At 31.8% G+C, this 27,422-nt stretch overlaps 2 protein-coding genes and 1 pseudogene across 2 annotated transcripts; 1 reads left to right on the top strand and 2 right to left on the bottom strand.

Moving 5' to 3' along the window:
• Positions 1-2,685: 2,685 nt before the first annotated feature.
• Positions 2,686-4,999, bottom strand: LOC134691606 (uncharacterized; annotated as a pseudogene).
• A 2,217-nt stretch (positions 5,000-7,216) lies between these two features.
• On the top strand, positions 7,217-21,053 carry LOC134691682 (uncharacterized). The gene is made up of 5 exons (XM_063552243.1): positions 7,217-7,588; positions 11,489-11,638; positions 12,732-12,879; positions 13,574-13,822; positions 20,444-21,053. The coding sequence occupies exons 1-5, from the start codon at positions 7,221-7,223 to the stop codon at positions 20,654-20,656; spliced, it is 1,128 nt and encodes a 375-aa protein (XP_063408313.1). The 5' UTR covers positions 7,217-7,220; the 3' UTR covers positions 20,657-21,053.
• A 965-nt stretch (positions 21,054-22,018) lies between these two features.
• On the bottom strand, positions 22,019-26,949 carry LOC134691681 (uncharacterized). The gene is made up of 5 exons (XM_063552242.1): positions 26,803-26,949; positions 24,762-24,892; positions 24,122-24,228; positions 22,668-22,757; positions 22,019-22,208 (listed from the first exon to the last, which is right to left on the bottom strand). The coding sequence occupies exons 1-5, from the start codon at positions 26,926-26,928 to the stop codon at positions 22,045-22,047; spliced, it is 618 nt and encodes a 205-aa protein (XP_063408312.1). The 5' UTR covers positions 26,929-26,949; the 3' UTR covers positions 22,019-22,044.
• Positions 26,950-27,422: the final 473 nt, after the last annotated feature.

Genomic DNA, 27,422 nt, shown 5'->3' with positions numbered 1-27,422 from the left:
TATGTCTACACCAGCCGATTGCAATACAATTTTAACCCAACGTCCAAGCGTGTCTTTAGACACATGCGAGTATGGTTTTATACAGCTCAAAATTAACTTTTGAGTTTTCCGAAAACAAGATGTTCTAGCTAAATACTCTTTTAGAACAGTTACAATACACAGACTTTTATCCTCAACAAAAGCTGGCAACTCTATTGGTTGTAAATGCCTCCCTGGCTTTGAACATTTTAATTAACTTCTCACATCTATATATATGTTACTATCTGTAACAGTGATATCATCTAAATCTAAGCTATGAATTGTTTTTAACCTTTGACCTGTTAACAATAATAGCAGTGTAACTAGCTTATAGGTTAAAACACGCAAAGATAACATATAAACTGGTGATAATGTTTTCAAATATTTAAGCACTACTTCAACATCCCAGGTTCTTTGATATCTGGGTAATGATGGTTTCAGATTGAATATGCCTTTCAAAAATCGCTTAACCAATAGCCATTGTCCAACAGTTTTCTCTTGATTTACAGACATAAACGACGATAACATACTTCTGGCAGTATTAATAGCACTGTAACCTAAACCTATTTCATATAACGAAGTTAAAAATTCTAAAACATTTAACTCAGTGGCTTTAAATGAATTAATTTCCCGTTCACTGCAAAATAGCAACCATCTTTTGAAATATGTCCAATATTGTTGTCGAGTAGCTGGTTTCCAAGATGCAATGATGATTTCGGAAGATTCCTTTGATAATCCATAATTTTGCAAGATTTCCCCGATATCCTGAAAACTGCTAATCGCAATTTCACCAAATGATGCTCCTTTGTTGGAGTCTGGGGTTGATACAGAAGATTTTTTCGATTGTTTATGATGAATGACTGTGCCACAATCCGCTGAAGTATTTGTGGAAACCAATTCTGAGTGTTCCACAATGGTGCCACTAATGTCATGTCTGCTTGATCCTGGTCCACCTTTTGCAATATCTTCCCAATCAGACTGAAAGGTGAAAAACAATAACAATTAATATTTCTCCATTTTACAGAAAATGCATCTACTGCTTCAGCATATTTATCAGGCAAATAAGAGAAATAACGTGGTAATTGATGGTTGAATTTAGATGCAAAAAAATCCACATCATGTGGTCCAAATAAACAATCAATAATATTAAAAACATCATCATGCAATTTCCACTCAATATCCACATTTATTGATCTTGATAGCCTATCTGCTTCTAAATTAGCAACTCCTGGCAAATGACAAGCAGTAACCCAAATTTTCCTTTGTATACACCAAATCCACAATTCCTTTGTCAAATTGTTTAACTTTACAATGCGGCCACCCATTTTATTAATGTAATTCACTGCGACCATGTTATCTAAATACACGTTTACATGAATGTTGTTTCTTGACGAACAAAACCAAATTAAAGCTAAATATACTGCCTAAAGCTCTAGAAAATTAATATGGTTTTTCTGTTCTTTATTTGACCAAAACCCTTTGGTTTTGAACAATGTATCTTGCACAACTGCACCCCAACCAGTGTTTGAACTATCAGTGTTAAGAATAAATTGCGGATCTGTTAAAGTCATTGGCTTGAAACTACTATTTATATTATTAACCCACCAATTTAAATCTGAAATATTTCCATCTGACGAAGTCATTTTTGCATCAAAATTTCCATAATTTTGTTTTAACAACACATCTTTTGTAATTTCTAAAGACTTTATGTATAATGGTGCATACTGTACACCTGGTTCCGTTGCTACTAATTTTCCAATAACTTGTGCAAACTCTCTTATCGTAATCTCTTTCTTGAGAATTAACCGACTACATAATTTAATTATATTGTCTGCATTTTCTGTTGTTACTCTAATAAACATTGTAATTGAATTAATTACAAAACCCAAAAATACAATAATTTGAGTAGGTTGAAGTACAGATTTATCTGGGTGTATGGTAAACCCAAGATGATCTAATAATTGTACTGTGTCAATTATATTACTTTGACATCCAGAAAAGGTCTTGCTCACAATTAAACTATCATCAATATATGGTGTGTTGCAATGTCCTTTATTTCTCAGTTTGGAAAATACAACTTTTAAAATTTTTGTGAAAATTCGCGGTGCTGTTGTTAATCCATTTGGCAAACAAATGTATTTATACAGAACGTCATTCCAATAAAATCTAAGATATTTCCTATCTTTTTCATTGATGCTAACAGAATAATATGCATCTTTTAAATCAACAGAACCAAACCAGCAATCTTGTGTAATATTTGTTCAATATCAAGGTTTAACTGCTTTAAATTTAAAATTACTCGATAAGTACCATCTTTTTTGGGTCTCACAAAAATATTTGAAACATACTGATCCTTAATTGGAGTAACAGGTTGAATAATTGTTTTTGAAATAAACTTATCTATTTCTGTTTGTACATATTCATTATCTTCACTGCTGGATACAAGTAGGTATGGCATAATAAGCTGTGTAGGAATGTTTTCAAATTCTAACTGATAACCTTTAATAATATTTAAAATCCAATAGTCTGATGTTAATTCCTTCCATCGATGAAAAAACTTTGAAATTTTCCCCCCAATAAAATTATTAGGAAGATTTTGAAGTTTTAATGCAGTTTAATCAATCAAGTGATCATTTGTACTTACACCACTTTCAGAAATAACATGATCTACTTTTTGTCTTTGTTTTTCTTCTTGTTGAAGGTCTTGCTGCGGTCTAAAAAAACATCATCGTCATATTTTCTCGTTCTTTTGATTGGTTTTCCTCCATCAATTTGGCGTTTCCTTTTCCCAAACTTATGAGGAAATACACGCCCTCCATGGCCATGATGGCTACGTCCCCTGTTAGAAGACTGATATGAGTTCTTGGGATTATCATATGTATAATTATGGTCCTTCCCAACTTTTTTGCACACACTATGCTCTGCATCTAGTTCTTTGATTTTTTCCTTAATATCATCCCCAAACAGCATGTCAGTGACTGGTGTGGTTTCATCACATAGACCTTTATACTGGGGTTGAATGTCGTCTTTGATGAAACTCCTTCGCCTGAAGGTTATTTCACTATAACAAGCTTGAAATAGCTGGTACGTATCTCTGCACGTGACTGCATATGCTTGCAGTTCCTCTCTGGACATTCTTTCTTTCTTTGAAGATTTTTCCACAAACATATCCATCATATACATCAATGGACACGCTGTTTTAGACAAGAGATTCTGTAATCGTTGTAATTTTATATCCACATCTTTATTTCTTAGTGACATTTGTTTCCAAATACCTACAATTATAATATAAATTTAGTAAACATATTCACTAAAAAAAATATAGTGTGTATGTAAATGATTTTTACACAATATTCATACGTGTACACATTTCACATATTATTGCGAGTTTTTAATCATTTATAAAACTATATTATTTATAATAAATTGATTTGCACACTTGATTTTTCAAAAAATATAATTTTATTAAATTGCAATTTAATTGCATTTAAAATCCTCACCTATGTTGACTCGTGGAACTTTTAGACTACTCACATTGGCAGGCTTATCATATTTCTTTGTGAGGTCTTTGTATTTTCCTCATTGACTCGTGTCCTCAGTCCCTGGTTCATGTATGAGGCTAACCAGGATTAATTTTTGGACCGGTCTTTTCGTCTGCAATTCATTAACAATTGTTTGCTGACAACGTGACAAATTATCCATCACCAACTACATCGTAAGAATATTAATCCATCCAAAAACTATATCAAATCGTAAAGTTTGTATTCCAAATGTCACAATTATATTAAATTCCAGTTCAAAACAATTAAGATATCCATTATTTTCAAATAAACATTAGAGGGATAAATTCCATGACTTGACCTCATACGACCAAATACGCTAGTGACCTCTTCGATCTGCGTGCGCATCTCATGGTACTCTCAGCATATAGGTTCAATAAAATATCTCTGTGGCAGTTTCTTTCTCAAATGTCCTTTTTAGATATAGTTCAGTAACCTAGATGTATGTTGTTTATATAATATACAAAAGAGATGTGGTAGGATTGCTTATGAGACAACTTTCCTCAAGAGACCAAATGACACAGAAATTAACGACTATAAGTCACCGTACGGTATTGGACAAGTAGCAAAGCCCATACCGCATCATCAGCTATAAAAGGCACCAAAATGACAATGCTAATCAATTCAAACAAAAAACTAATGGCCTTATTTGTGTACAAAGAATAAACGAACACATATGGAAAGGATTGACTCTTCTGGTCTGCACGAAGCGTAGACAAATATTATTTATTAAATGTACCCAAATGGTTTCCAAATATATATGTTTAAATTTAAACGTATAAAAGTTGTTGATTTGTGATTATCTACAGTTTCATGTTGAAACTTTTGGGAGATAGGAGGAATGTCGACTTTTGTATTTTGATTGCTTCTTTGGAATGGTCTTTAATTTTTTCAATACAAGTAGATGAATGGTGTCTCAAACATTGATATTGCATTACAAAAATGTGTTTATTTCTCTGGACGTTTTGAACATTGGTATTATATTATGGACACGTGTTTATTAAATTCTTACATTTTGAAATATAGACGAATACTGTTTTAATCAAATATTTTTACATATAACATGTATAATAACTCAAAGTATCTTTTGAAAAGATAATGAACACGGATGTATGTGAATCCAATTTTAGATTCAAAGCAAGAACATTTCTAAAATAATGAAAAAAATAAATATGTCATTAAAAATAAATTCCTTATCTGATAGGAAAACAAATTACAGAGCTTTCAAAGTACACGGATACCAACTAATATGAATCGCCATTTAAACAGACGAATCATGACCATTTCTAATTACTATATAGCTTTGATGTTACCTTACGATACAACATATTTCAACCACTAGTACTTGATTTAATCGCCAAATCTCCAAATCCTCATATTGACTACATTTTATGGCATTTACCGGTATCTGATGCCAGCATTATCAGATAGTTTAGAGGGAAAACTAAAAAAAGGGAACTATTGTTAAATGTATAAAAATTATTTCCAGCCAACTATTCAATGGCTTCAATATCAAAACAAGAACACGGACCCTACAAGTTTTTTCTACTTTTTAGTCCCTAGTTTTTGCAATTGCAGGGGAAACTACCGATAAATGAGTGGTATGTGATTCCCAATGAGACAGCTATCTAATTGAGATAAAATTCCGTGGATGTAAGCAGCTATAGGTCAGTGCACATGCCTCAACAATATATGGATAGAACTCATATCGTATTGTCATGTATAACAGGCCCAGACATGTGGCAAATTGGAAAAAAAATGTTTGATTGTGATAAACCAATAAAAAAAATTAATACAAAATATGACAGACAGCTACTTACAACGTATCCACTGAAATACAAGCTTCTTACTTGGGACACACACATAATGTGGTAGCGCTAAAAATGTTTGTGTGCGCTCAACTCTCGATCCCTTAACCAGCTGGAACAATGGCCGGTGTAAATGTAGCAACACAATACGCCAAACACAGCCTGTTGTTCAGTTGGAAAGGATTGACTCTTCGGGCCGACACGAAGCATAGACAAAAACAAGATCCCTGATGGGGGTGTCCAACTTATCATGTAATCGCTAATTGTTTGCCAATTTAATCATATATTCATTACCATTTAAATAAAACAAGATAATCAAATTATTATAAAATGTTGAGTCTGGTAATAGAAAAATCACTATAAAAACAGCCACGTAAGCACAATTAACACAAACGACACCAGGAGGCTCACATGATAACAAACAGACAATATAAACCAAGTGTCGATCTAGAGTCGGAACTCATAGTTCAAAGCCATGCAGCTACTACAATGTACTACTAATAACTAAATCATGATTTTCAAGACTTACACATACATGACTATACCAAATAACTCATCATAGATACCAGGACTAGATTTAGTACATGTATATACGCCAGACGCACGTTTTGTCTACATAAGACTCATCAGTGACGCTCGAATTCAAAAAAGTTAAAAAGGCCAAAAAGAGTACAAAGTTGAAGAGCATTGGGAACCAAAATTCCTAAAGTTTTGCCAAATACAGCTAAGGTAATCTATGCCTGATGTAGAAAAGCCTTACTGGTATTTCAAAAAATTCAAAAAAATTGGTAAACAGTAAATTTGTAAATATAACCATATCAATGACAATTCATGTGACTGTCAGCACAAAAAGTGCTGACTACTGACTACTGGGCTTGTGATACCCTCGGGGAAATAAATCTTCACCAAGTACACATCCAATAAATTTAGAGGAAAGACATCACCAGCAGGCAGTATGAGGAAATATCCCATGGCTTTGTGCAAGGTTATGTTATTAGTATCGAAAGGATGTAGGAACAGAGGAGTTAATAACAGTATCATGTATACATGGTATATGAATAAAACATGCGTGTTTCTATTAGCATATCAATTAAAGTTCAAATTACAGAGGTCTTTTATGACGGTGCTAAATTGGCAAAGTTTAAAATCAGTGTACTAGTATAATTATAACTGTAATCAATAAGCTTTGATACAATTAAATTTAAATCTTGGACACGAGCTTGGACATAATATATTTTAGTATACTATTACCAGCTTTTAATAGTGATCAATACATCTTTGTTTTGTGGCTCTTTATTTGAGTCATGTTGTCTGGATTTATTGCATCAACCCTATCCTATTTGAGCAGCTTATGCACATTTCAAGATGACTGTCCTAACAAATAAATATGAAAGTTACGAACAAAACATCTAGGATATGCAGTAAACAAGTGAATAAACTTATGAAAGTATGTTACCTTCAGTATAAAATAATATTCACGATTCTGTTAGAATTGGTACCTTGGATACGCGGAACCCATGCCGTGTGTTATAGTGGAGTCCTTTATTTCTATATTCGTTATTTTTTATTTGCCATTTTTCTCTATTTAATTCTTTATTTGTTTTTGCCATTACTCTCTATTCTTTATTTTTTGTGTCAATTTTTTCTTTATTCGACATTTAATAATCTGGCTTTGTCAGTCGCTTGTTATTCCCTTTATAAGCCTTTTTAATAGAAGTGTTTAAACGACACTCACATGTCACGATGTGCACAAACGCGTGGAAAAATTTAACAAAATACAGAAGGGACGAGACGATTTGGGTACGAAAATAACTAAGTCGTCACAAAAAACAAAATGTCAGCCTCCATACGCAAAAGGATACGAAGAGAAAATCCAGACGATTCAGAAGATGAATGGACAAACGAATCTTTTAATTCAAGCCAGAAATGTATAGCTCATGACACGAATGAATGGACTGATACTACTCTTCGTGAACTTAACATAAGTTGGGACCAAACCATAATAAACAGTCCTAATGAGTTACTAGATTTAGTGAATGTTCCTCCCTTGTCGGAGGAATTGGAAAATACTTCTACGTATATTGAGAAGAAACTTGATTTCGACATGACATTTGATGATATTGATCTTGACTTCAAAGATGTGTATGATAAATTCTCAGACTTACAACAACTTCTGCGAAATTCTTCTGGAGAAACACCAAGGTTTACATTTATATAAATAAATGTCAAATTTATAAACATATTTCCACTTTTGGTAGTCCAAATAATTATGAGGTCTTGCAAGGCAAAACAGCCGTTCAGACGTCAGAGTAATCTCAGACTAACTGTATTGGTACAGATTTAATAATGTGAGCATTTGCCTATCCAGTGTCCAAGCCTGGCCGTGACGGGTCTTACTACCAGGAAGTTAACCTTCCCCAAAACAATAAGTACAATGTAATAAAGCATACGAACACACCCACTCACCTGACTCGCTCATCCTCAAAAATATAAAAAATGCACAATATAAAAAAACATTAAATACAAAATAAAGGATAAGGTCACTCCGGATGCCGCACAAATGCCTAGACAACAAACTGGAAACCAGAGAGGACATACTTGAAATCCAAACCGATACCGCTAAACGCCCAGCTGTATTCCTGGTAGAGGAAATACATATAAGTAAATAAATATTGTTTGAATAATCTCCCCTTAATTTTTACAAAAATTTACTTGTGAACACAAATAAAAAGATTATGCCAAATGATATAAATGATATAAAAGCCAGAGTATACAAGATAAATAAATAAACTGATCTACAGCTCATTGAGATCTGCAGGAGGAACACTGACATGAACTGCCCTCCCAATTACCAACCAAACTTTTAAACTGACACAACAGCATTTCTTCCCTCATTTTATTTGGCAGTTTGTTCCAGAGTTTGGCTCCTGCATATCTAAATGAGTGTAGCCCATGGGTAGTTGTCCTTACCCTGGGAACATCTGCTATGTTCTTATTTCTAAAAAAGTTATTACACTTTTTGATCTAAATAAGTTCATGTAGATATAATGGACATTGTTTATTAATTCTTTTGTATACATTTACCTGGATTGCTATCATTCTAATTCTTCTAGTTTCTAAGCTTGGTAATTTTGATTTAATTAATAGTTGTTGATAGGTACTCCTGTATTTTTTCTATTTTTCTGGGGTTCCAATCACCACAGAGGTGCCATAATACAGGACAATAATTAAAACTTGACATTATAAATGAATTTATAATATATATAGTAAGTCTACCTAAATTTGTTAAATGTTTACCAATACGTTTAACATGTTTAAGGTGGTATGGGTGTCTTTCGCCATCTTGGATTGTAAAAAACAGAGAATCTAAGGTCCATCTTTTCTATTAAATTAGCAAAATTTGATGCAGGAATGCAGATATTTAATGTGAATTTTCATTTAAAAGAACCAATTTATAGAATATCACTTATAAATATTGATATATATTTGCAAGTGTAGATTATTTTTGGTCGCTTTTGAATATTTTCAAATTGGCGATTTCAGGGGAGATAACTCTTAAACAGTGCATTTTCTGAAGGACTCTACATGAAATTTCCTAATTTGTCTTTTAGTCGGAAAAAAGGTACGGTGACCCTATCTTTTTTTTTTATAGTCTCAAAGCATTGTCTGAAAGCAATCTTTTCCTAATTTATTTTACAATTCTATCATTTTGTTTAGTTTCTATTCACAAAATGTAGTTTTTTCCTGCATAATGCATACAAAATTTGTCATTTTGTCACAACCTGTAGCTTGAGAAAATGCCCGGTGACCTATCATTTTTATAATATTTTTTAACATGTATCAATAGATACTACATTTTGACAAAGTATGAACAAATTCTATCATTTTTATTAGCTCACCTGGCCCGAAGGGCCAAGTGAGCTTTTCTCATCACTTTGCGTCCGGCGTCTGTCGTCGTCCGTCGTCGTCGTCCGTCGTCGTCCTGCGTCCGGCGTTAACTTTTACAAAAATCTTCTCCTCTGAAACTACTGGGCCAAATTTAACCAAACTTGGCCACAATCATCATTAATGTATCTAGTTTAAAATTTGTGTTTTTTTACCCGGCCAACAAACCAAGATGGCCGCCATGGCTATAAATAGAACATAGGGGTAAAATGCAGTTTTTGGCTTATAACTCAAAAACCAAAGCATTTAGAGCAAATCTGACATGGGGTAAAATTGTTTATCAGGTGAAGATCTATCTGCCCTGAAATTTTCAGATGAATCAGACAACCCGTTGTTGGGTTGCTGCCCCTGAATTGGTAATTTTAAGGAAATTTTACTGTTTTTGGTCATTATCTTGAATATTATTATAGATGGAGATAGACTGTAAACAGCAATAATGTTCAGCAAAGTAAGATTTACAAATAAGTCAACATGACCAAATTGGTCAGTTGACCCCTTTAGGAGTTATTGCCCTTTATAGTCAATTTTTAACCTTTTTTCGTAAATTTCCATATCTTTTACAAAAATCTTCTCCTCTGAAACTACTGGGCCAAATTAAACAAAAATCAGCGACAATCAACATTGATGTATCTAGTTTAAAATTTGTGTTTTTTTACCCGGCCAACCAACCAAGATGGCTGCCATGGCTAAAAATAGAACATAGGGGTAAAATGCAGTTTTTGGCTTATAACTCAAAAACCAAAGCATTTAGAGCAAATCTGACAAGGGGCAAAATTGTTTATCTGGTCAAAATCTATCTGCCCTGAAATTTTAAGTTGAATGGGTCAACTGGTTGTAAGGTTGCTGCCCCTAAATTGGTAATTTTAAGGAAATTTTGCTGTTTTGGGTTATTATCTTGAATATTATTATAGATAGAGATAAACTGTAAACAGCAATAATATACAGCAATTTAAGACTAAAAAATAGGTCAAAATGACCAAAATGGTCAATTGACCCCCTATGAAGTTATCCTCCTTTATAATCAATTTTTAACAATTTTCATAAAATTTGTGAATTTTTACTAACATTTTCCACTGAAACTACACGGACAAGTTCATTATAGATAGAGATGATTGTAAGCAGCAAGAATGTTTAGTAAAGTAAGATGTACAAACACATCAAAATCACCTAAACACAATTTTGTCATGAACTGTCTGCTTCCGTTGTTTAATTCACATATACCAAGGTGAGCGACACAGGCTCTTTAGAGCCTCTAGTTTTAGACTCCCATACCACCTTAAGTACATTTAATTGTCTTGATACCTTTTTACAAATGTTGGAAATATGGGCATCAAACTCAAGTTGATATAATCAATTGTTACACCCAATAATTTTACTTCTTTTTCACAATTTTTTTAACAGTTTTGGGTATTTGAATATGAGAAGATGTGGTATGAGTACCAATGAGACAACCCTTAATCCATGTCATAATTTGTGAAAGTAAACCATTGAAATAAAATTACAGTCTTTAAAACATTTGTTTAATGAAGCCTAGGCTCACACTGAATAGCAAGCTATACAGAGGGGCGTAAAGGGGGGTATCTGTATGAGAAAACACAATAAAAAGTTGCCATTTCATGATGAACGAACAATTAAAAATGTCTTGCACTTTGATCTTTTACCCATTTCATGAAAAATGGTGAATAACAAACCTTTTTCACAGCTGCATGTCAAATAAAAATGGCAAATAAAGTTGTGCGAAAATAACCATTTTCTGCCCACTATAAAGGGCCCCAACAAACAACTAGCATGACTAGTATAAAACCTATCAATTGGAGAACCAACAGCCTAATCTACATGTATGTAAAAATGAAGAAAAATATCATTGATATACATGCATGTGTACAAAATGGTGTATGTACATGTACTTCCATAATTTGACATGTTTAAGCTTGATTCCTATTATCTAACACAGACCAGACATGTACATGATTGTTAATTTACATGTAACAGTAAAATGTATGAATGAATTAATAAATGTTATCAGTAATGTTGATAATTTCATTTTAGGCCTGTGAATTACAAACTAGATGGACATTTGTATCATTGATAATGAGCTCAACTTCTATTTATTATTTTATAATGTCAAATGAAAAACAATTTGTATTTATTTTTCAGGTCATTTGAACAGGTTAGAACATATGGAATTGAATTTCTAGCAGCCTTAAAGAAACTTGTCGTCAGTAGGGCCTATGCCCTGAATAGTTATAAAGCATCCTTCCTGACCATTTTAGAGTCCTTCTGCAAGATGTGTCAGTTATTTGGAAGGTATGGAAGATATATACTGTTGTTTCATTATTATTCGTTGGATACTAATTTTTATGGATTTCGTAGTTACAGGCGCACCACAAAATCAAATGTTCAATGAATAACAAATTTTCTATAGGCTTGGATGCAGACTTTGGCAAAACCACGAAATTAAATATCCACGAACATGTAAGACATGTAAGATTTCCTTAAATCATGAAAAATGAAAATTGGTAATCACAAAAATAAACACAGACCCACTCAAGAAAAATATCAATCTTGTTGAGATGATCAAAGAATCTAGAAGTATATGAATTATACAGTGCAGAGTTTATGAAAGATAGGGAAGAATTTTATTGACCATGTAGGAGTCATATGGCATTTACTTTTGCCATCCGTCAGTGCATCAACAATTTTTAGGTAAAGATTGCATGCAATCTTAATACAATCAAAACCTTATGGGACTGACTTTATATCTAAATCTTCCAAACCTTATCACTACCTTTATTAATACACAAAATATATTGCATTGATCAAAACATTCTTACATTCTATCCATATAAAAAAGAAGATGTGGTATGATTGCCAAAGAGACAACTGTCCACAAGAGACCAAAATGACACAGACATTATCAACTATAGGTCACCGCACGGACTTCAACAATGAGCAAAGCCCATACAGCATAGTCAGCTATAAACATGATAAAAGGCCCTGACATGGCAATGTAAAACAATTCATACGAGAAAACTAACATACTTACGGTCTTATGAACATTTCAAGAAATTTATGGATGTAATATATGCTCAGATATTCAAGGCTAAAAATATTGTTACACTTGTCAAGAAATTACATAAATTTTGCAAGGTGCAGGAATCTGATATATGTTCTGCCATTGTTAAAATCCTCTATAAAAATCTACTCCAAAATGAATTTTTGTGTCAAAAATTGATTTCTGTGAACATTTTTGAAGGGTTAACATTGAAATTCATGAAATTGTAAGTAAAGCTTTGTTTTACAAGTTTATGGTTTATAAATAAATGGAAAAAAATTATACCCTGCAGTGTTTTGAATTTAATCATCAAGTGTGATAAAATTTCAATAATTTTTATTTCAGTAACGTTTATATGAAAAGAAGATGTAAGATTCATGGACAGGAGGTGAATTCCAAGCCTGACCTCGTTTTTGAGATTGACAATTCACCATTTGAGACAGCACACAAATTAGAGAATTTTAGTGGGGCATCTACATTATGTGTGGCAGAGGTAATTTATTCAAGATAATGGGTAAGGGTTGGGTAGGTATAGCCAATGTAGTGAGAAACTCCAGCACCAGGAGGTTGCTGCTTACAGTTCTGGTAATAAGTAGAATCCCTAATATCGTGTGATGTTTTTTGAAATACAGGAGGATTTGTCATAACAATTAGATTTGCAAACCTGTGACTCTTTTCACAAAAAATCTTATGAGTGAAAGTACTTTTAAGTCATACACATTTCAGTAAAACTTACGATCAATTTTAATTGTAACATTTTTTTTGTGAAAAGAGTTGCTGTGTTATAACATTTGACATCAGATAAGTGTATTACACCATACACCATACACCATGATGCATGGTGATAAAACATTCAAAGAATGACAAAGAAAGAAGCATTTAAAGACATGTCAGAATGCAAACCTACTTTGCTTTAGATACAGATTTTTAGTCCCTCTGTATGGCCTTGTCAATGAGAATCTGCATGAGATAACATGAAGAATTACCTAGAATATAAACATGATAAATATAAGGAGATGTTGTATGATTGCCAATGAGATAACTATCCACCAAAGTTCAAATAAATTAAATGTAAACAATTTAAGACAACCATATGGCCTTCAACAATGAAAAAAAATCAATTGAGAAAAGACAGCCTAATTTATAAACCTGTCAAACACTGGTAGAAGATATTGTATGTTTTACAGGTTAAAAAACACAATCATTCCAAAGTTCATAAAAAAAGAAGAGAAACCAGATATTCAGAAGCTTCAAGTGACAATTCAGAAGTGAACAAAGACTTACTGGAAACCGACGCAATAACAAAAGAACCATTAATACTGCCATATGAAATCAATGGTTCAGCTCAACATGCAGGACAACTGTTACTGGAAACTAAACATTCATTGTTTTTATTTTCCAAGGCCAGTATTGGAATAATGTTTACAGAAACAAAGGTACCATTAACAAATATTTTTTTTATATTTAGTGGATACATTGAAGTTGACATGAACCAACAGAAATCTGTATCCTATTATTGAGGTAGCATATTAAATGTATATCTTGTATTAGTAGATGTATGGACAACTTTCACATTAACCCACTTTCTCTTTTGGTGTTATTTGATGAAGTCATGGCAGTAATTCACTTTTTACAGAACTTTTATCATTTAAGAAATGACTGTAAAACATGAATATTATTATACGACTACAAAAATTGAAAAAAATTTCATCGTATATTGCTATCATGTTGGCTGCGTCGTCGTCGTCATTGTCGTTGTCGTCGTCTGAATACTTTTAGTTTTCGCACTCTTACTTAAGTAAAAGTTAATAGAAATCTATGAAATTTAAACACAAGGTTTATGACCACAAAAGGAAGGTTGGGATAGATTTTGGGAGTTTTGATCCCAACATTTTAGGAGTTAGGGGCCAAAAGGGGCCGAAATAAGCATTTTCTTGGTTTTTGCACAATAACTTTAGTTTAAGTTAATAGAAATCTATGAAATTTTAAACAAACAGTTTATGACCACAAAAGGAAGATTGGGATGGATTTTGGGAGTTTTGATCCCAACATTTTAGGAGTTAGGGACCAAAAGGGGCCCAAATAAGCATTTTCTTGGTTTTTGCACAATAACTTTAGTTTAAGTTAATAGAAATCAATGAAATTTAAACACAAGGTTTATGACCACAAAAGAAAGGTTGTTATTGATTTTGGGAGTTGAGGTCCCAACAGTTTAGGAATTAGGGGCAAAAAAGAGGCCCAAATAAGCATTTTTTTTTGGTTTTCGCACCATAACTTTAGTATAAGTATAAAGAAATCTATGAAATTTTAACAGAAGGTTTATGACCATAAAAGAAATGTTGGTATTGATTTTGAGAGTTTTGGTCCCAACAGTTTAGGAATAAGGGACCCAAACTTAAACTTTGTTTGATTTCATCAAAAATTGAATAATTGGGGTTCTTTGATATACCGAATCTAACTGTGTATGTAGATTCTTAATTTTTGGTCCCGTTTTCAAATTGGTCTACATTACAGTCCAAAGGGTCCAAAATTAAACTTAGTTTGATTTTAACAAAAAATGAATTCTTGGGGTTCTTTGATATGCTGAATCCAAACATGTACTTAGATTTTTTATTGTGGGCCCAGTTTTCAAGTTCGTCCAAATTAGGATCCAAAATTATTATATTAAGTATTGTGCAATAGCAAGAAATTTTCAATTGCACAGTACTCAGCAATAACAAGAAATTTTCAATTGCACAGTATTGCACAATAGCATGAAATCTTCAATTGCATAGTATTGTGCAATAGCAAGTATTTTCAATTGCACAGTATTGCACAAGAGCAAGAAATTTCTAATTGCACAATATTGTTCAAAAGCAAGAAATTTCAATTGGAGTTATCTTTCTTTTTCCAGAATAGTAGTTAAACAATCTTTACCATTCAGGATGTACACCACTAATTCATGGTCCCATTGCTTTCTTTGTTAAATTCCTCCGTTTTAAAAAGGCACACCTCTTTTATTTTAAGTTCAAATAAAGTGGCAATCATTGCATTTCAAAGCAACACTTTATCGTGTCTTGTACTGAAAAAATCAACATACCTTGCATGGCATATAAGAAAGAACTGGTTCCCGGAAGTTCAGATGTACCAAAACAGGTACTTCAGATCTGACAAACAGACAAAATGTACCCTCTTTTTAAAATTTGGTGCAGTTCTTTTAATATTCAAAACTAAAAGTCCAAAAGTGTTCTACAATAATCACCAGTCCTTCAGCTTTCATTTGATACCAAAAATACCTAAATATTCTACATATTTTAAAAGTTACACTCATGCGTAGGAACTATTTTGTGTTAAATATGTACTACTTTCTGGTATGTGCTTTCTGGCCGAGCCTGAATTAGTGGTGTTACACCTTCAGTTATAACAAGCACTTTTTATACATTTTAATATTTTATGATGTATTTAAATGAGTAATTTAATTGTTGCAAACTCCATTAGAAATTTGAATTGAGATCGGTTTTCAAAGTTACACTCATGCGTAGGAACTATTTTGTGTTAAATATGTACTACTTTCTGGTATGTGCTTTCTGGCTGGGCCTGAATTAGTGGTGTTTCACCTATAACAGAACCAAAGTTGCTATATTGACTTGAGCATTACTTTTTTTCATTCTATGATCTATTTCAAGCAATAAAAAACATATAAAGCTTTAGTCCAAAGACTATTTTATTACTTCAAAGCTCAAATTGGACTGGTAGTAACATATGGGTTATTCAAAGAAAACTGCATATGTATATTACCAGTGACCAATATACTTTTTTTATTCTCAATATCATTGTTTTATTTATTAATTTCTATTAGGAAAGCTATGCGCTTACTAATAGTCATATTTTTATCAGAATTTCTTCATTAAATAAAAATATATTAGTCCAAACTTAGGACATAGATGAGAAATTATCCCCCCTTTTTTCTTGAAATTCAAAAAAGGCTTTTTTTTGTATGAACCATAAATTCTGTGGGAAAACATAGATAAATAAGAGCAATTCATATATACCTCAGCTATATAACTTGCTAAACTGGTTCAAAATTGCATGCACAGTGAGATTTTAGAATTCTTATATGAGTATATACCATTTGCCTAGATTGTAAAAGGCTACCATAAGAAAAAAAATAATCTTGAAAATCAGAAAATTATTTTGACCAAGAGCTTTTCTGCTCCTTATACAAGTCATAAAATACATGTTTTATGGATTTCAATCAGAAAAAATGCAAAAATAAGAACTTGGAGTCAATTCCTGACTGCATGCATGTTGTATGACCATAAAAGGCTAACATACTTAAGTATGCCAATTTAAGAGCTTAAATTTCCCATAAGCAGGTTGGTTGACCAAAAAAAGATGATTAAACATGATAACTAACATCATATTGGACTTATTTTCATTGGAATAGGTACAACTTCTAAAAATTGGATTTCTGGTGATTCTCTGTAATAGGAAGTACACCACTAATTCATGGTCCCATTGCTTTCTATGTTAAATTCCTCCGTTTCAAAAAGGCACACCTCTTTTATTTTAAGTTCAAATAAAGTGGCAATCATTGCATTTCAAAGCAACACTTTATCGTGTCTTGTACTGAAAAAATCAACATACCTTGCATGGCATATAAGAAAGAACTGGTTCCCGGAAGTTCAGATGTACCAAAACAGGTACTTCAGATCTGACAAACAGACAAAATGTACCCTCTTTTTATACGACCGCAAATTTTAAAAAAAAATTTCGTCGTATATTGCTATCACGTTGGCGTCGTCGTCGTCGTCGTCGTCGTCGTCGTCGTCCGAATACTTTTAGTTTTCGCACTCTAACTTTAGTAAAAGTGAATAGAAATCTATGAAATTTTAACACAAGGTTTATGACCATAAAAGGAAGGCTGGTATTGATTTTGGGAGTTTTGGTCCCAATATTTTAGGAATTAGGGGCCAAAAAGGGCCCAAATAAGCATTTTCTTGGTTTTCGCACTATAACTTTAGTTTAAGTTAATAGAAATCTATGAAATTTTGACACAAGGTTTATGACCACAAAAGAAAGGTTGGGATTGATTTTGGGAGTTTTGGTTTCAACAGTTTAGGAATTAGGGGCCAAAAAAGGACCCAAATAAGCATTATTCTTGGTTTTCGCACAATAACTTTAGTTAAAGTATATAGAAATCAATGAAATTTAAACACAAGGTTTATGACCACAAAAGGAAGGTTGGTATTGATTTTGGGAGTTTCTGTCCCAACAGTTTAGGAATTAGGGGCCAAAAAGGGACCCAAATAAGAATTTTTCTTGGTTTTCGCACCATAGCGTTAGAATAAGTAAATAGAAATCTATGAAATTTAAACACAAGGTTTATGACTATAAAAGGAAGGTTGGTATTGATTTTGGGAGTTTTGGTTCCAACAGTTAAGGAAAAAGGGGCCCAAAGGGTCCAAAATTAAACTTTGTTTGATTTCATCAAAATTGAATAATTGGGGTTCTTTAATATGCCGAATCTAACTGTGTATGTAGATTCTTAATTTTTGGTCCCGTTTTCAAATTGGTCTACATTAAGGTCCAAAGGGTCCAAAATTAAACTTAGTTTGATTTGAACAAAAATTGAAACCTTGGGTTTCTTTGATATGCTGAATCTAAAAATGTACTTAGATTTTTGATTATTGGCCCAGTTTTCAAGTTGGCCCAAATTGAGGTCCAAAATTAAACATTGTTTGATTTCATCAAAAATTGAATAATTGGGATTCTTTGATATGCGAAATCTAACTGTGTATGTAGATTCTTAATTTTTGGTCCAGTTTTAAAATTGGTCTAAATTAAAGTGCAAAGGGTCCAAAATTAAACTAAGTTTGATTTTAACAAAAATTAAATTCTTGGGCCTCTTTGATATGCTGAATCTAAACATGTACTTAGATTTTTGATTATGGGCCCAGTTTTCAAGTTGGTCCAAATCAGGATCTAAAATTATTATATTAAGTATTGTGCAATAGCAAGTCTTTTCAATTGCACAGTATTGTGCAATGGCAAGAAATATCTAATTTCACAATATTGTGAAATAGCAAATTGTTTTTAATTAAGAGTTATCTTTCTTTGTCCAGTATAGTAAGCAAGAAATATCTGCAAGAATTTTTTTTAATTGGAGTTATCTTTCTTTGTCCAGAATCAACTTAAATCTTTGTTATATACAATATACAATGTATATTCACTATTTACTACCAACTGATAAATTTAAATAATCTTTACCATTCAGTGATAACAAGCAGTTTTTTACATCGTAATATTTTATGATGTATTTAAATGAGTAGTAATTGTTGCAAACTCCATTAGAATATTTTAATTGAAATTAGTTTTGGAATAAGGGAAAGGGGGATGTGATTAAAAAATTGGGTTCAATTTTTCTCATTTGAAATTTCATAAATAAAAAGAAAATTTCTTCAAACATTTTTTTGAGAGGATTAATATTCAACAGCATAGTGAATTGCTCTAAGAGAAAACAAAAATTTTAAGTTCATTTGAATACATTTATTCTGTGTCAGAAACCTATGCTGTGTCAACTATTTATTAATTTTTGGTCCAGTTTTCAAATTGGTCTACATTAAGGTCCAAAGGGTCCAAAATCATAATGTGACATAAACCTATGTTGTGTCAACTTTTTAATCACAATCCACATTTAAAGCTGTATCAAACTTAAAAGTTGTGTCCATACTTGTCCCATCTGTTCAGGGTTCTACATCTGCGGTCGTATAATGCTGCGCCCTGCGAAGCAACTGGTTAAAATTTGGTGCAGTTCTTTTAATATTCAAAACTAAAAGTCCAAAAGTGTTCTACAATGATCACCAGTCCTTCAGCTTTCATTTGATACCAAAAATACCTAAATATTCTACATATTTTAAAAGTTACACTCATGCGTAGGAACTATTTTGTGTTAAATATGTACTACTTTCTGGTATGTGCTTTCTGGCCGAGCCTGAATTAGTGGTGTTACACCTTCAGTTATAACAAGCACTTTTTATACATTTTAATATTTTATGATGTATTTAAATGAGTAATTTATTGTTGCAAACTCCATTAGAAATTTGAATTGAGATCGGTTTTGGAATAAAGGGGGATGTGAAAAAAAATTGGGGGAGGGGGTCAATTTTTCTAATTTGAAATTTCGTAAAAAAAAGAAAATTTCTTCAAACATTTTTTTGAGAGGATTATTATCCAACAGCATAGTGAATTGTTCAAAGGGGCAAAACAAAAATTTTAAGTTCATTAGACTACATTCATTCTGTGTCAGAAACCTATGCTGTGTCAACTATTTAATCACAATACAAATTTAGAGCTGAATCCAGCTTAAATGTTGTGTCCATACTTGCCCAAACCGTTCAGGGTTCAACCTCTGCGGTAGTATAAAGCTGCGCCCTGCGGAGCATCTGGTTTTCTCTATGAAGAAATGACATATATTTAAAGAATATGTTGCATAATCATATCATGAAAAAAGATTGTGATCTTTTAAAGATTTTCTTGGTTTGGGCCTTTTTATTTTATAAATATTTTTTCTGACACGTAAAATGTGTTCCACAACATTTTTTTTTTCAATTGGAAAAACATCAAAGGTCGCAGAAAAATAGTAAGGGCCATTCCAGAAAATGGTACCTCTAACTATCCCAAACTAGCCAAAGATATTATTAACTAAGGTGTTCAGATCAGGAATATTACAATATAAATGGGGGTGCCTTTTTTGTAGCAGGGTTTTGGGACGATTAAACAGTATGTTGTTTGACTGGATTTTTTTATAGATAAAATGAAGAATAATGGCTTTTTTTAACTTCAATTGTATATTCCTTCTTTCATGTCTTTAGTTAATTTTCTTTCAATTTTAAAATAAGAACAAAATTGTGAATAGATTTTGGATTTACTCCCTTTTTACAATTAGATTTACATTGCTGAATATGTTGTTATGTCTATTATCTTATACTTAAATATAATGGCATTGCCATGAAGACTGTGATACCAAAAGTCACCAGTATACTGTTTTGCAATAATTTATATATTTTTCTTATTAGATGATGATGACTTGCCTGAAACTCAGCCGTAACTTCCTCCTTCACATGGAGAAAGGATTAAATGAAACAGACAATGGTATTATATATTATACAAAGATGTATGACATTCTTAAAACTGAGGATAGAAGAGAACTCATTACTGCTTTATTAAGACTAAGCTGTTGTGCAGATGCTGTAAAGATAACAAAGACATCAACATTTTCTCAAGAATAGTTCTGGTATAAAAATGTTATACCTTTTCCTTTAATTTGTAAAATTCTTTGTTTAATACTTGGAAAATAAAAACCACAAAAGGGTCATTAATTTGATAAAAGAAAGGAAGTACTATTTATATCTGTATGTGAGTTGTGTCTGGTAGAAGTCGACCTTAAGCAAATGATTATCAGTACATTTGTTTACTTTTTAAGTGGACAAAAATCTTTATGCAAAGTTTGTAACTGTTTGAAAATTGAAACAATATACAGGATATAAGAACTTTATACAAAACATGCCAACAGTCATCTTTCATTTTGTATATAAATGTAAATGTATACATGAACTTGAATAAGGTTGTTTTCTATCCTACGCAGCTCATACATGTCATATGAAGAAAATCTAATTTTTAAAAACCCATTTTGTCATTAATACATGTATCATCTGAATTATATTAAATTATTGTGTGTGTTACATTTTAGTGTTGTGTCGTTGTTCTCCTCTTATATTTAATGCCTTTTCCCTCGGTTTTAGTTTGTTACCCCGATATTGTTTTTTGTCCATGGATTTATGAGTTTTGAACAGCGGTATACTACTGCTGCCTTTATTTATTGGCTTCTGTATATTTCAGAAGGTTAGAAGATATAGATATTTTATACTTTGTTTACAGATGAATTATGTTGTGAATTTTTCTACTTGCATATGTCAATTGCCCTAAACCCCATGTTCACAGCTTTTGCATTGCATAAAAAATTGTTTAAATTTATTGCCATTTGAATTTCTGATAGGTGAAATGTGTTCCAAAAATAACAGTTTACATTTACCAAATTCAAAGTAAATCCATGGCTGAAGAAATTTAAATAAATGACAGAAATTTAATACCAATAATCAAAAAAGGTTTGAACATATAATCTGAAATATACATAAATGGAAAAGAATTGATTAATGTTAAGGTTTATTTAATTTAAAGTTAACAGTTCTGTTTTCAGCTTTCTTTAAAACCATTTAATACATAATGTTGTCCCAGAATACTTCGTATAATTACAATTCAGTTGTATAAGTAACATAATACACAAAAAGATGATTTTATAACAAATCTACATTTAATCATATTAAAAAGAATATGCGATATGATTGCCAATGATACAACTATCCATAAAAGACAAAAATGACACAAACATTAACAATTATAGGTCACCGTACTGCTTCAACAATGAGCAAAGCCCATACTGCATAGTCAGCTAGAAAATGCCCCGATAAGACAATGCAAAACAATTTAAACCAGAAAACTAACGGCCTTATTTATGTTAAACAAAAATGCACGAAAAACAAATATGTAACACATAAACAAACGACAACCACTAAATTACAGGCTCATTTAATCTCAATCTATTATGTGATCATAGCTGTTACAGTTCTACTTTTTCTGTCTTTGCTTTACATGTTCCTTTACTCTGGTCGAATGAACTGAATTTATTAGCATTAACACCGTACTCGTCCAGTTTTCTTGACAGACGATTCTTGATATCTGAAGTCAGTTTATCTTGTTTTCGTGAATAAATGATAACAAACTCTGAAACATGAAAACAATATAAATTTATTAAGTAGTCGCCTATATTGAATTCATTTATAAAAAAAAATACTTGTCTACACTGGAAGTTAAAACAAGCTCGTCCGACTTTAGAGATTTGATGAATTTGATAATTTGCATTGACAAAATAAATTGTTAACACTTTTTAGTCTGTGATAATTCATATTTTTATTTCTTTACTTTCAAATATTCGATGACATACAACAAAGAGGATGTACAACTAAAAATGCTGATGCTGTCGGTCAAATTTAAAAATATTTGCGATGGAAACTGAAAAAAATCGCAATTAATAAACCTATCTGTATAATTAACCAACTGTAAAATATGTTGCAAAATTTAAAAACAAATCTCTGATTCTGATTTTATTCGTCCTTTCAAAAGACAATAACTTTAATTTTCAAGGAAATAAAGATTTAAGAAAACTCCTAATTGATTATTTACCTAAATTTGTTCCTGTTCTTTTAGGATGGGGAATACAAGTATACACGAGCATATATTCTTCATAATCAATATCAACAACTGTGAATGGAACTGTAAATAGAAATAACCAATAAAATTAATTAATAAAGAAAACCTGCATCAGAATAACGATAATCATGATAATACCTATGACTCACTTTGTTAATTTATCTGTTAGTCTGTCATAATAGTTAAATGAACGATTTATAAAAAAAAAGTTTACCACAAAGAACTATGAAAAGTTAAAAAAAAAATTGGGGGCAAAATGCCTGTGTATCAAAACAAAATGTTTTATAGGATGAATCACCAGAAATTAATTATGAAGAAATTGCCTTATGCCACCCTTCACTACAGGCCTTGTCACATAATGTGTCATCAATATAGATAAGCAATGTTAGAAGTAAGTGAACAAATAGAAGACTACCAATACACCCTCTCATCCGAAATTAATAAAGAGAAAAAGAAAGAACTTAGAAGAAAAACAACTATTTATGATTAGAGATCTTTCCTTTTTGAACTTACAACGGATTTCAATTTTTTTGTGATATTACTTGTTACGGGGGATAGGGCCAATTTCCCCTGATTTTTTTTCACAAAAGGATCAATTTCAAAAAAGTGCTGAAAAAAAAATACTATATAAAAAAAAAATGCTTTTGATCAATATCTCGATTTTCATAAATCCTGATATTTGTGATCAATAGTTAATTCAACCCTCCAAATGGATGAAAAACCATTTTTTTTACGAATATAATTAGTTATCAAAAGTACCAGGATTATAATTTTATACGCCAGACGCGCGTTTCGTCTACATAAGACTCATCAGTGACGCTCAGATCAAAATAGTTAAAAAGCCAAAAAAATACAAAGTTGAAGAGCATTGAGGACCCAAAATTCCAAAAAGTTGTGCCAAATACGGCTAAGGTAATCTACTCCTGGGGTAAGAAAATCCTTAGTTTTTCGAATAATTCAAAGTTTTATAAACAGAAAATTTATAAAAATGACCATATAATTGATATTCATGTCAACACCGAAGTGCTGACTACTGGGCTGGTGATACCCTCGGGGACGAAACGTCCACCAGCAGTGGCATCGACCCAGTGGTGTAAATAGTTATCAAAAGTACCAGGATTATAATTGTATACGCCAGACGCGCGTTTCGTCTACATAAGACTCATCAGTGACGCTCAGATCAAAATAGTTAAAAAGCCAAACAAATACAAAGTTGAAGAGCATTTCTAAGAACCATTTTTTTTGTGTGCAAAACATCCTACCAAACGAACTGTTCATGAAACTTGTTTTAGGCCTTTTTAGCTTTTTTGGATTCAAGCGTCACTGATAAGTCTTTTGTAGAAGAAACGCGCTTCTGGCGTATATATAAAATTTAGTCCTGGTATCTATGATGAGTTTATTTATAACATATTTAAAATATAACTTACAGTATAGATCTTTGGCTGGTCCACTAACAGCTTCAAATACTGCTCTTCCTGAATCAGTAGAACTGGGTGAATATACTCCATAAAAATGGTCATTAAACTCTTTGGACCTGTAAAAAAGGATGACTTAATGATTTCACACAGCAATACAAAGGTGAAGCAACTTTAAACATAATTTTTTGTTTCTACTCCAACAAATTTTTTTCATAGTTATTCTTATCAATTATTCTTGAAATCAAAAAGACTTCCATCAAAATTCCTATACAATGGCGATAAACACAAATAGACAATTACTGAAAATGCATAGTGTTAAAACATTTCGTTTATAGTTAACGATAATCAAAGACAATTCATTCCAGTGAATAGTAGGTTGAGGTTTGTCTACAATGAAATCGCAAGTCTGTCAATTGACAAGAAGCCAAATCTTAACAAGATAATAATTGAACAAGCATGTAGTTAATGCCCCCCCCCCCCCCCAAACCAGCCCCGAGTTTGCGTATATTACCCCTCAACAATTAATGTGAAACATTAAAGGGCACATTTAATGCCATGTATCTTATTGGTCCTACTGTAACAAATGCACTCTTTTAAGACAGCAGTAGAGATCAATACAACTTAAAACAATGTAAACAAAGCTAATTACGTGTTATTCAGATATCCTATGTATACGTCAAGTGTTCCGTTTTCCTTGTCTACTGGGTGTATCTGCAGTTCGGGACAGGATATTTGAGAAGTATCACCGAATCTTTCTTGAATAAACCATTTACCAGAAATCTGAAACGATTGTTCAAAGCGAAAAAAGCTCATTATCGATTATCGAAACAGTTTTTGTTGATGTCTGTTTGACCTTGTTCAACCTAATTTTTTGAGCTGGTATTTGTAACACATTCATAATGTATAGTTTTTTTTATGTTATAGAAAAACACACATTTGTATGATGATAATATTAGGTATGTTGCGATGATAAAAAAAAACATTTTCGTAGGCAGCCCGAAGTAGCTATCGTTGTAGTACCATACGACTGTTGGCGATTCATTTCGGTGTATTTTTAATGAAAGGGGTTTGGTATTTTGTTAAGGTAGATCATAAGTAAGTGTTTTTTGAGAATTTTCTTTTAATTTGCCAAAATGAAGATTTTACTATGCTTTTTTCAAAAATATAATAAAAAGTATGGGTCATCGTCCTTTTCCAAACTATGGGTTGTTGAAAATTGCCAAAATTTGGTTAGTTTGTTCGAGTAAAAACACATAAGAGCGTGACAAAAATTTCTAGGAGATAGAATTTTGAAATAAATTGTGAGAAGATAGGTTTCATAATATGTTTTACGAAAATTAAAAGAAAACATTGGGTCACCGAACTTGTTTTCTTGCCACATGTAAAAATTAAAAACAAATCCTTTTAGCCCAGTATACATTTTGTACTAAAAGAGTTATCTCCCCTTAAACGGCTCATTTGAAAAAAAATAATTTAAAAACCATAAAGATTGATATTAAATATCAAATTAATAGTTAAAATATTTAAATAATGCAAAAAAATAACAAGTTTTCCTTATATAAATAAACACTCTAACCATTAAATTGCAAATCAAATCTTTTTCCAAATTTGCTGATTTGAGCAAATAACTAGACCGATTTTGTACTGTGATTGTACAATCCATGATGGCGGTTTACCATGAAATTACGTTAAGACACAAATTAATGAAAATATAACAATTGATTGCATACTTAATAATTGAATTCGGTTTTTGTATTTTTGCTGTACACGATGTTTTTGATTTAACCAAAGTTATTGTTAAAGCTAAGTGTTTGATGCATTGTATGCTGTTTCGATGACTTTTGAACATGTAGCATGAAACTTAACCTCATCAAAAACTAAGGGTGGTAACAGGTGCAGTGTAATGGTAAGCAGACCCAGCTTCATATGCGGCACCCGTCGTGTTATTCATGTTAGTACGAACCCGGTGATAAGTATTTCCTAGATCTGCAGGTAAAATTTTGGAAAAGGGGACATGATTGTAATTACGACGCTCAGAACATTCAACGTTCAACTCGTGATGACTTCCGTAAAATTTACAATAGGATCATTCCGATTTAAATGATACTGCACAATTCTTTTCTTTCTTGCTAAGAAGTTCAGCCTCATACGAATACTAGTTACGGAACAAGGCAGGCTAGAAGAGGGCACAGTTAGTTCACATTGGATTGTAGATTGATTGTTGAAAAAATGTCAGCTGTTAACTTCGTTTTACACGTTTTTATTTAATAAAAATAATTTGCTTTTTTTGTAAGATATCGTTAAAAAAATCCTTCTTTAGATCTTGATGCAATCATTTTTATTCATTTGAAAGGAAACGTGTTTGATTGATTTTCATTCCTCCGTTTGAGACGCCCTTATCATATCATTCTCAATCAAGTTGATGCCAATGTCTAGGTCATCTAACGACAGCCCTTAGCAAATTAAGGTTATCATATTTTTAAACTCAGGTCTCACTCTAAAATTTAGTGCTTTGAAAATAAAAAAAAACATATATAATTATTTTGGCGGATTGCTTTTACAACCATTGAATTGCACATATAATTAATTCTTATAATTATGACTAAAAATTAATTTACACATATTGTATACAACACATTTGTATTTAATTTTGTAATACATTTTCATCAATTTTCTATAAAATCCCATACCTTGTGCCAGTCACATTTTGTAATAGCGGGTATATCTACACAATCCTCTTCCTTTGGTAATTGTGCTTTGGTTACAGTATTAAATAAAACTAGCATAATAGCTGATTGAAATACAATCGAAGTCATCTTCTCTGTCAGTAGACGAAATATGTATCCTTAAAATATACACATTAATTTTCATTATCAGGTCATGATGTAGAACGATGTAGTACTTACATTTAGCTGAACAGGTTAAAATGTAGATCGCTTCAGTATCTGTAATTATGGTGTACACAAATACATAATTATATTGTGCAGATTAATACGATGTTCTTATGCAAACACATCTTCGGTGTGGATTTGCGCGTTGCAACGTTACACGATAATTATAGTTTATAATTTCTTTTTATTCTCAATGTCAATATATAAAAGTCAATATTTGTGAGGTAATATAATTGATTTATATGATATAGTTTTGGTGTTAAATGATACCGTTATTTTTTTAAATCCATTGACTACACATTAAAAAAAATCAAAATATATCTTATAACATTCCTCGATCAAAAATTGTGTTGCCAAAAAACACTCGTCTTTACAGAACAATGATAACGTAGTGAGTTCATTGCTTGTTCCTAAATTGT

Source organism: Mytilus trossulus, chromosome 11 (assembly GCF_036588685.1).
Source record: "Mytilus trossulus isolate FHL-02 chromosome 11, PNRI_Mtr1.1.1.hap1, whole genome shotgun sequence".
Taxonomy (NCBI): Eukaryota; Metazoa; Mollusca; class Bivalvia; order Mytilida; family Mytilidae; genus Mytilus; species Mytilus trossulus.
The sequence above is the reverse complement of the archived record's forward strand: the minus strand, read 5'-3'. Positions and strand labels throughout refer to the sequence as shown.

Bases quoted from the DNA above. Each gene is read 5' to 3' on its own strand.
- LOC134691682 (XM_063552243.1), top strand. From the start codon at position 7,221: ATGTCAGCCTCCATACGCAAAAGGATACGAAGAGAAAATCCAGACGAT. The intron at 11,639-12,731 runs GTATGGAAGATA...TTTTTATTTCAG, and splicing joins ATGTGTCAGTTATTTGGAAG to TAACGTTTATATGAAAAGAA. The intron at 12,880-13,573 runs GTAATTTATTCA...TATGTTTTACAG, and splicing joins CTACATTATGTGTGGCAGAG to GTTAAAAAACACAATCATTC.
- LOC134691681 (XM_063552242.1), bottom strand. From the start codon at position 26,928: ATGACTTCGATTGTATTTCAATCAGCTATTATGCTAGTTTTATTTAAT. The intron at 24,893-26,802 runs GTATGGGATTTT...CAATCGTTTCAG, and splicing joins CAAAATGTGACTGGCACAAG to ATTTCTGGTAAATGGTTTAT. The intron at 22,209-22,667 runs GTAAATAATCAA...TTCATGTTTCAG, and splicing joins AAGAACAGGAACAAATTTAG to AGTTTGTTATCATTTATTCA.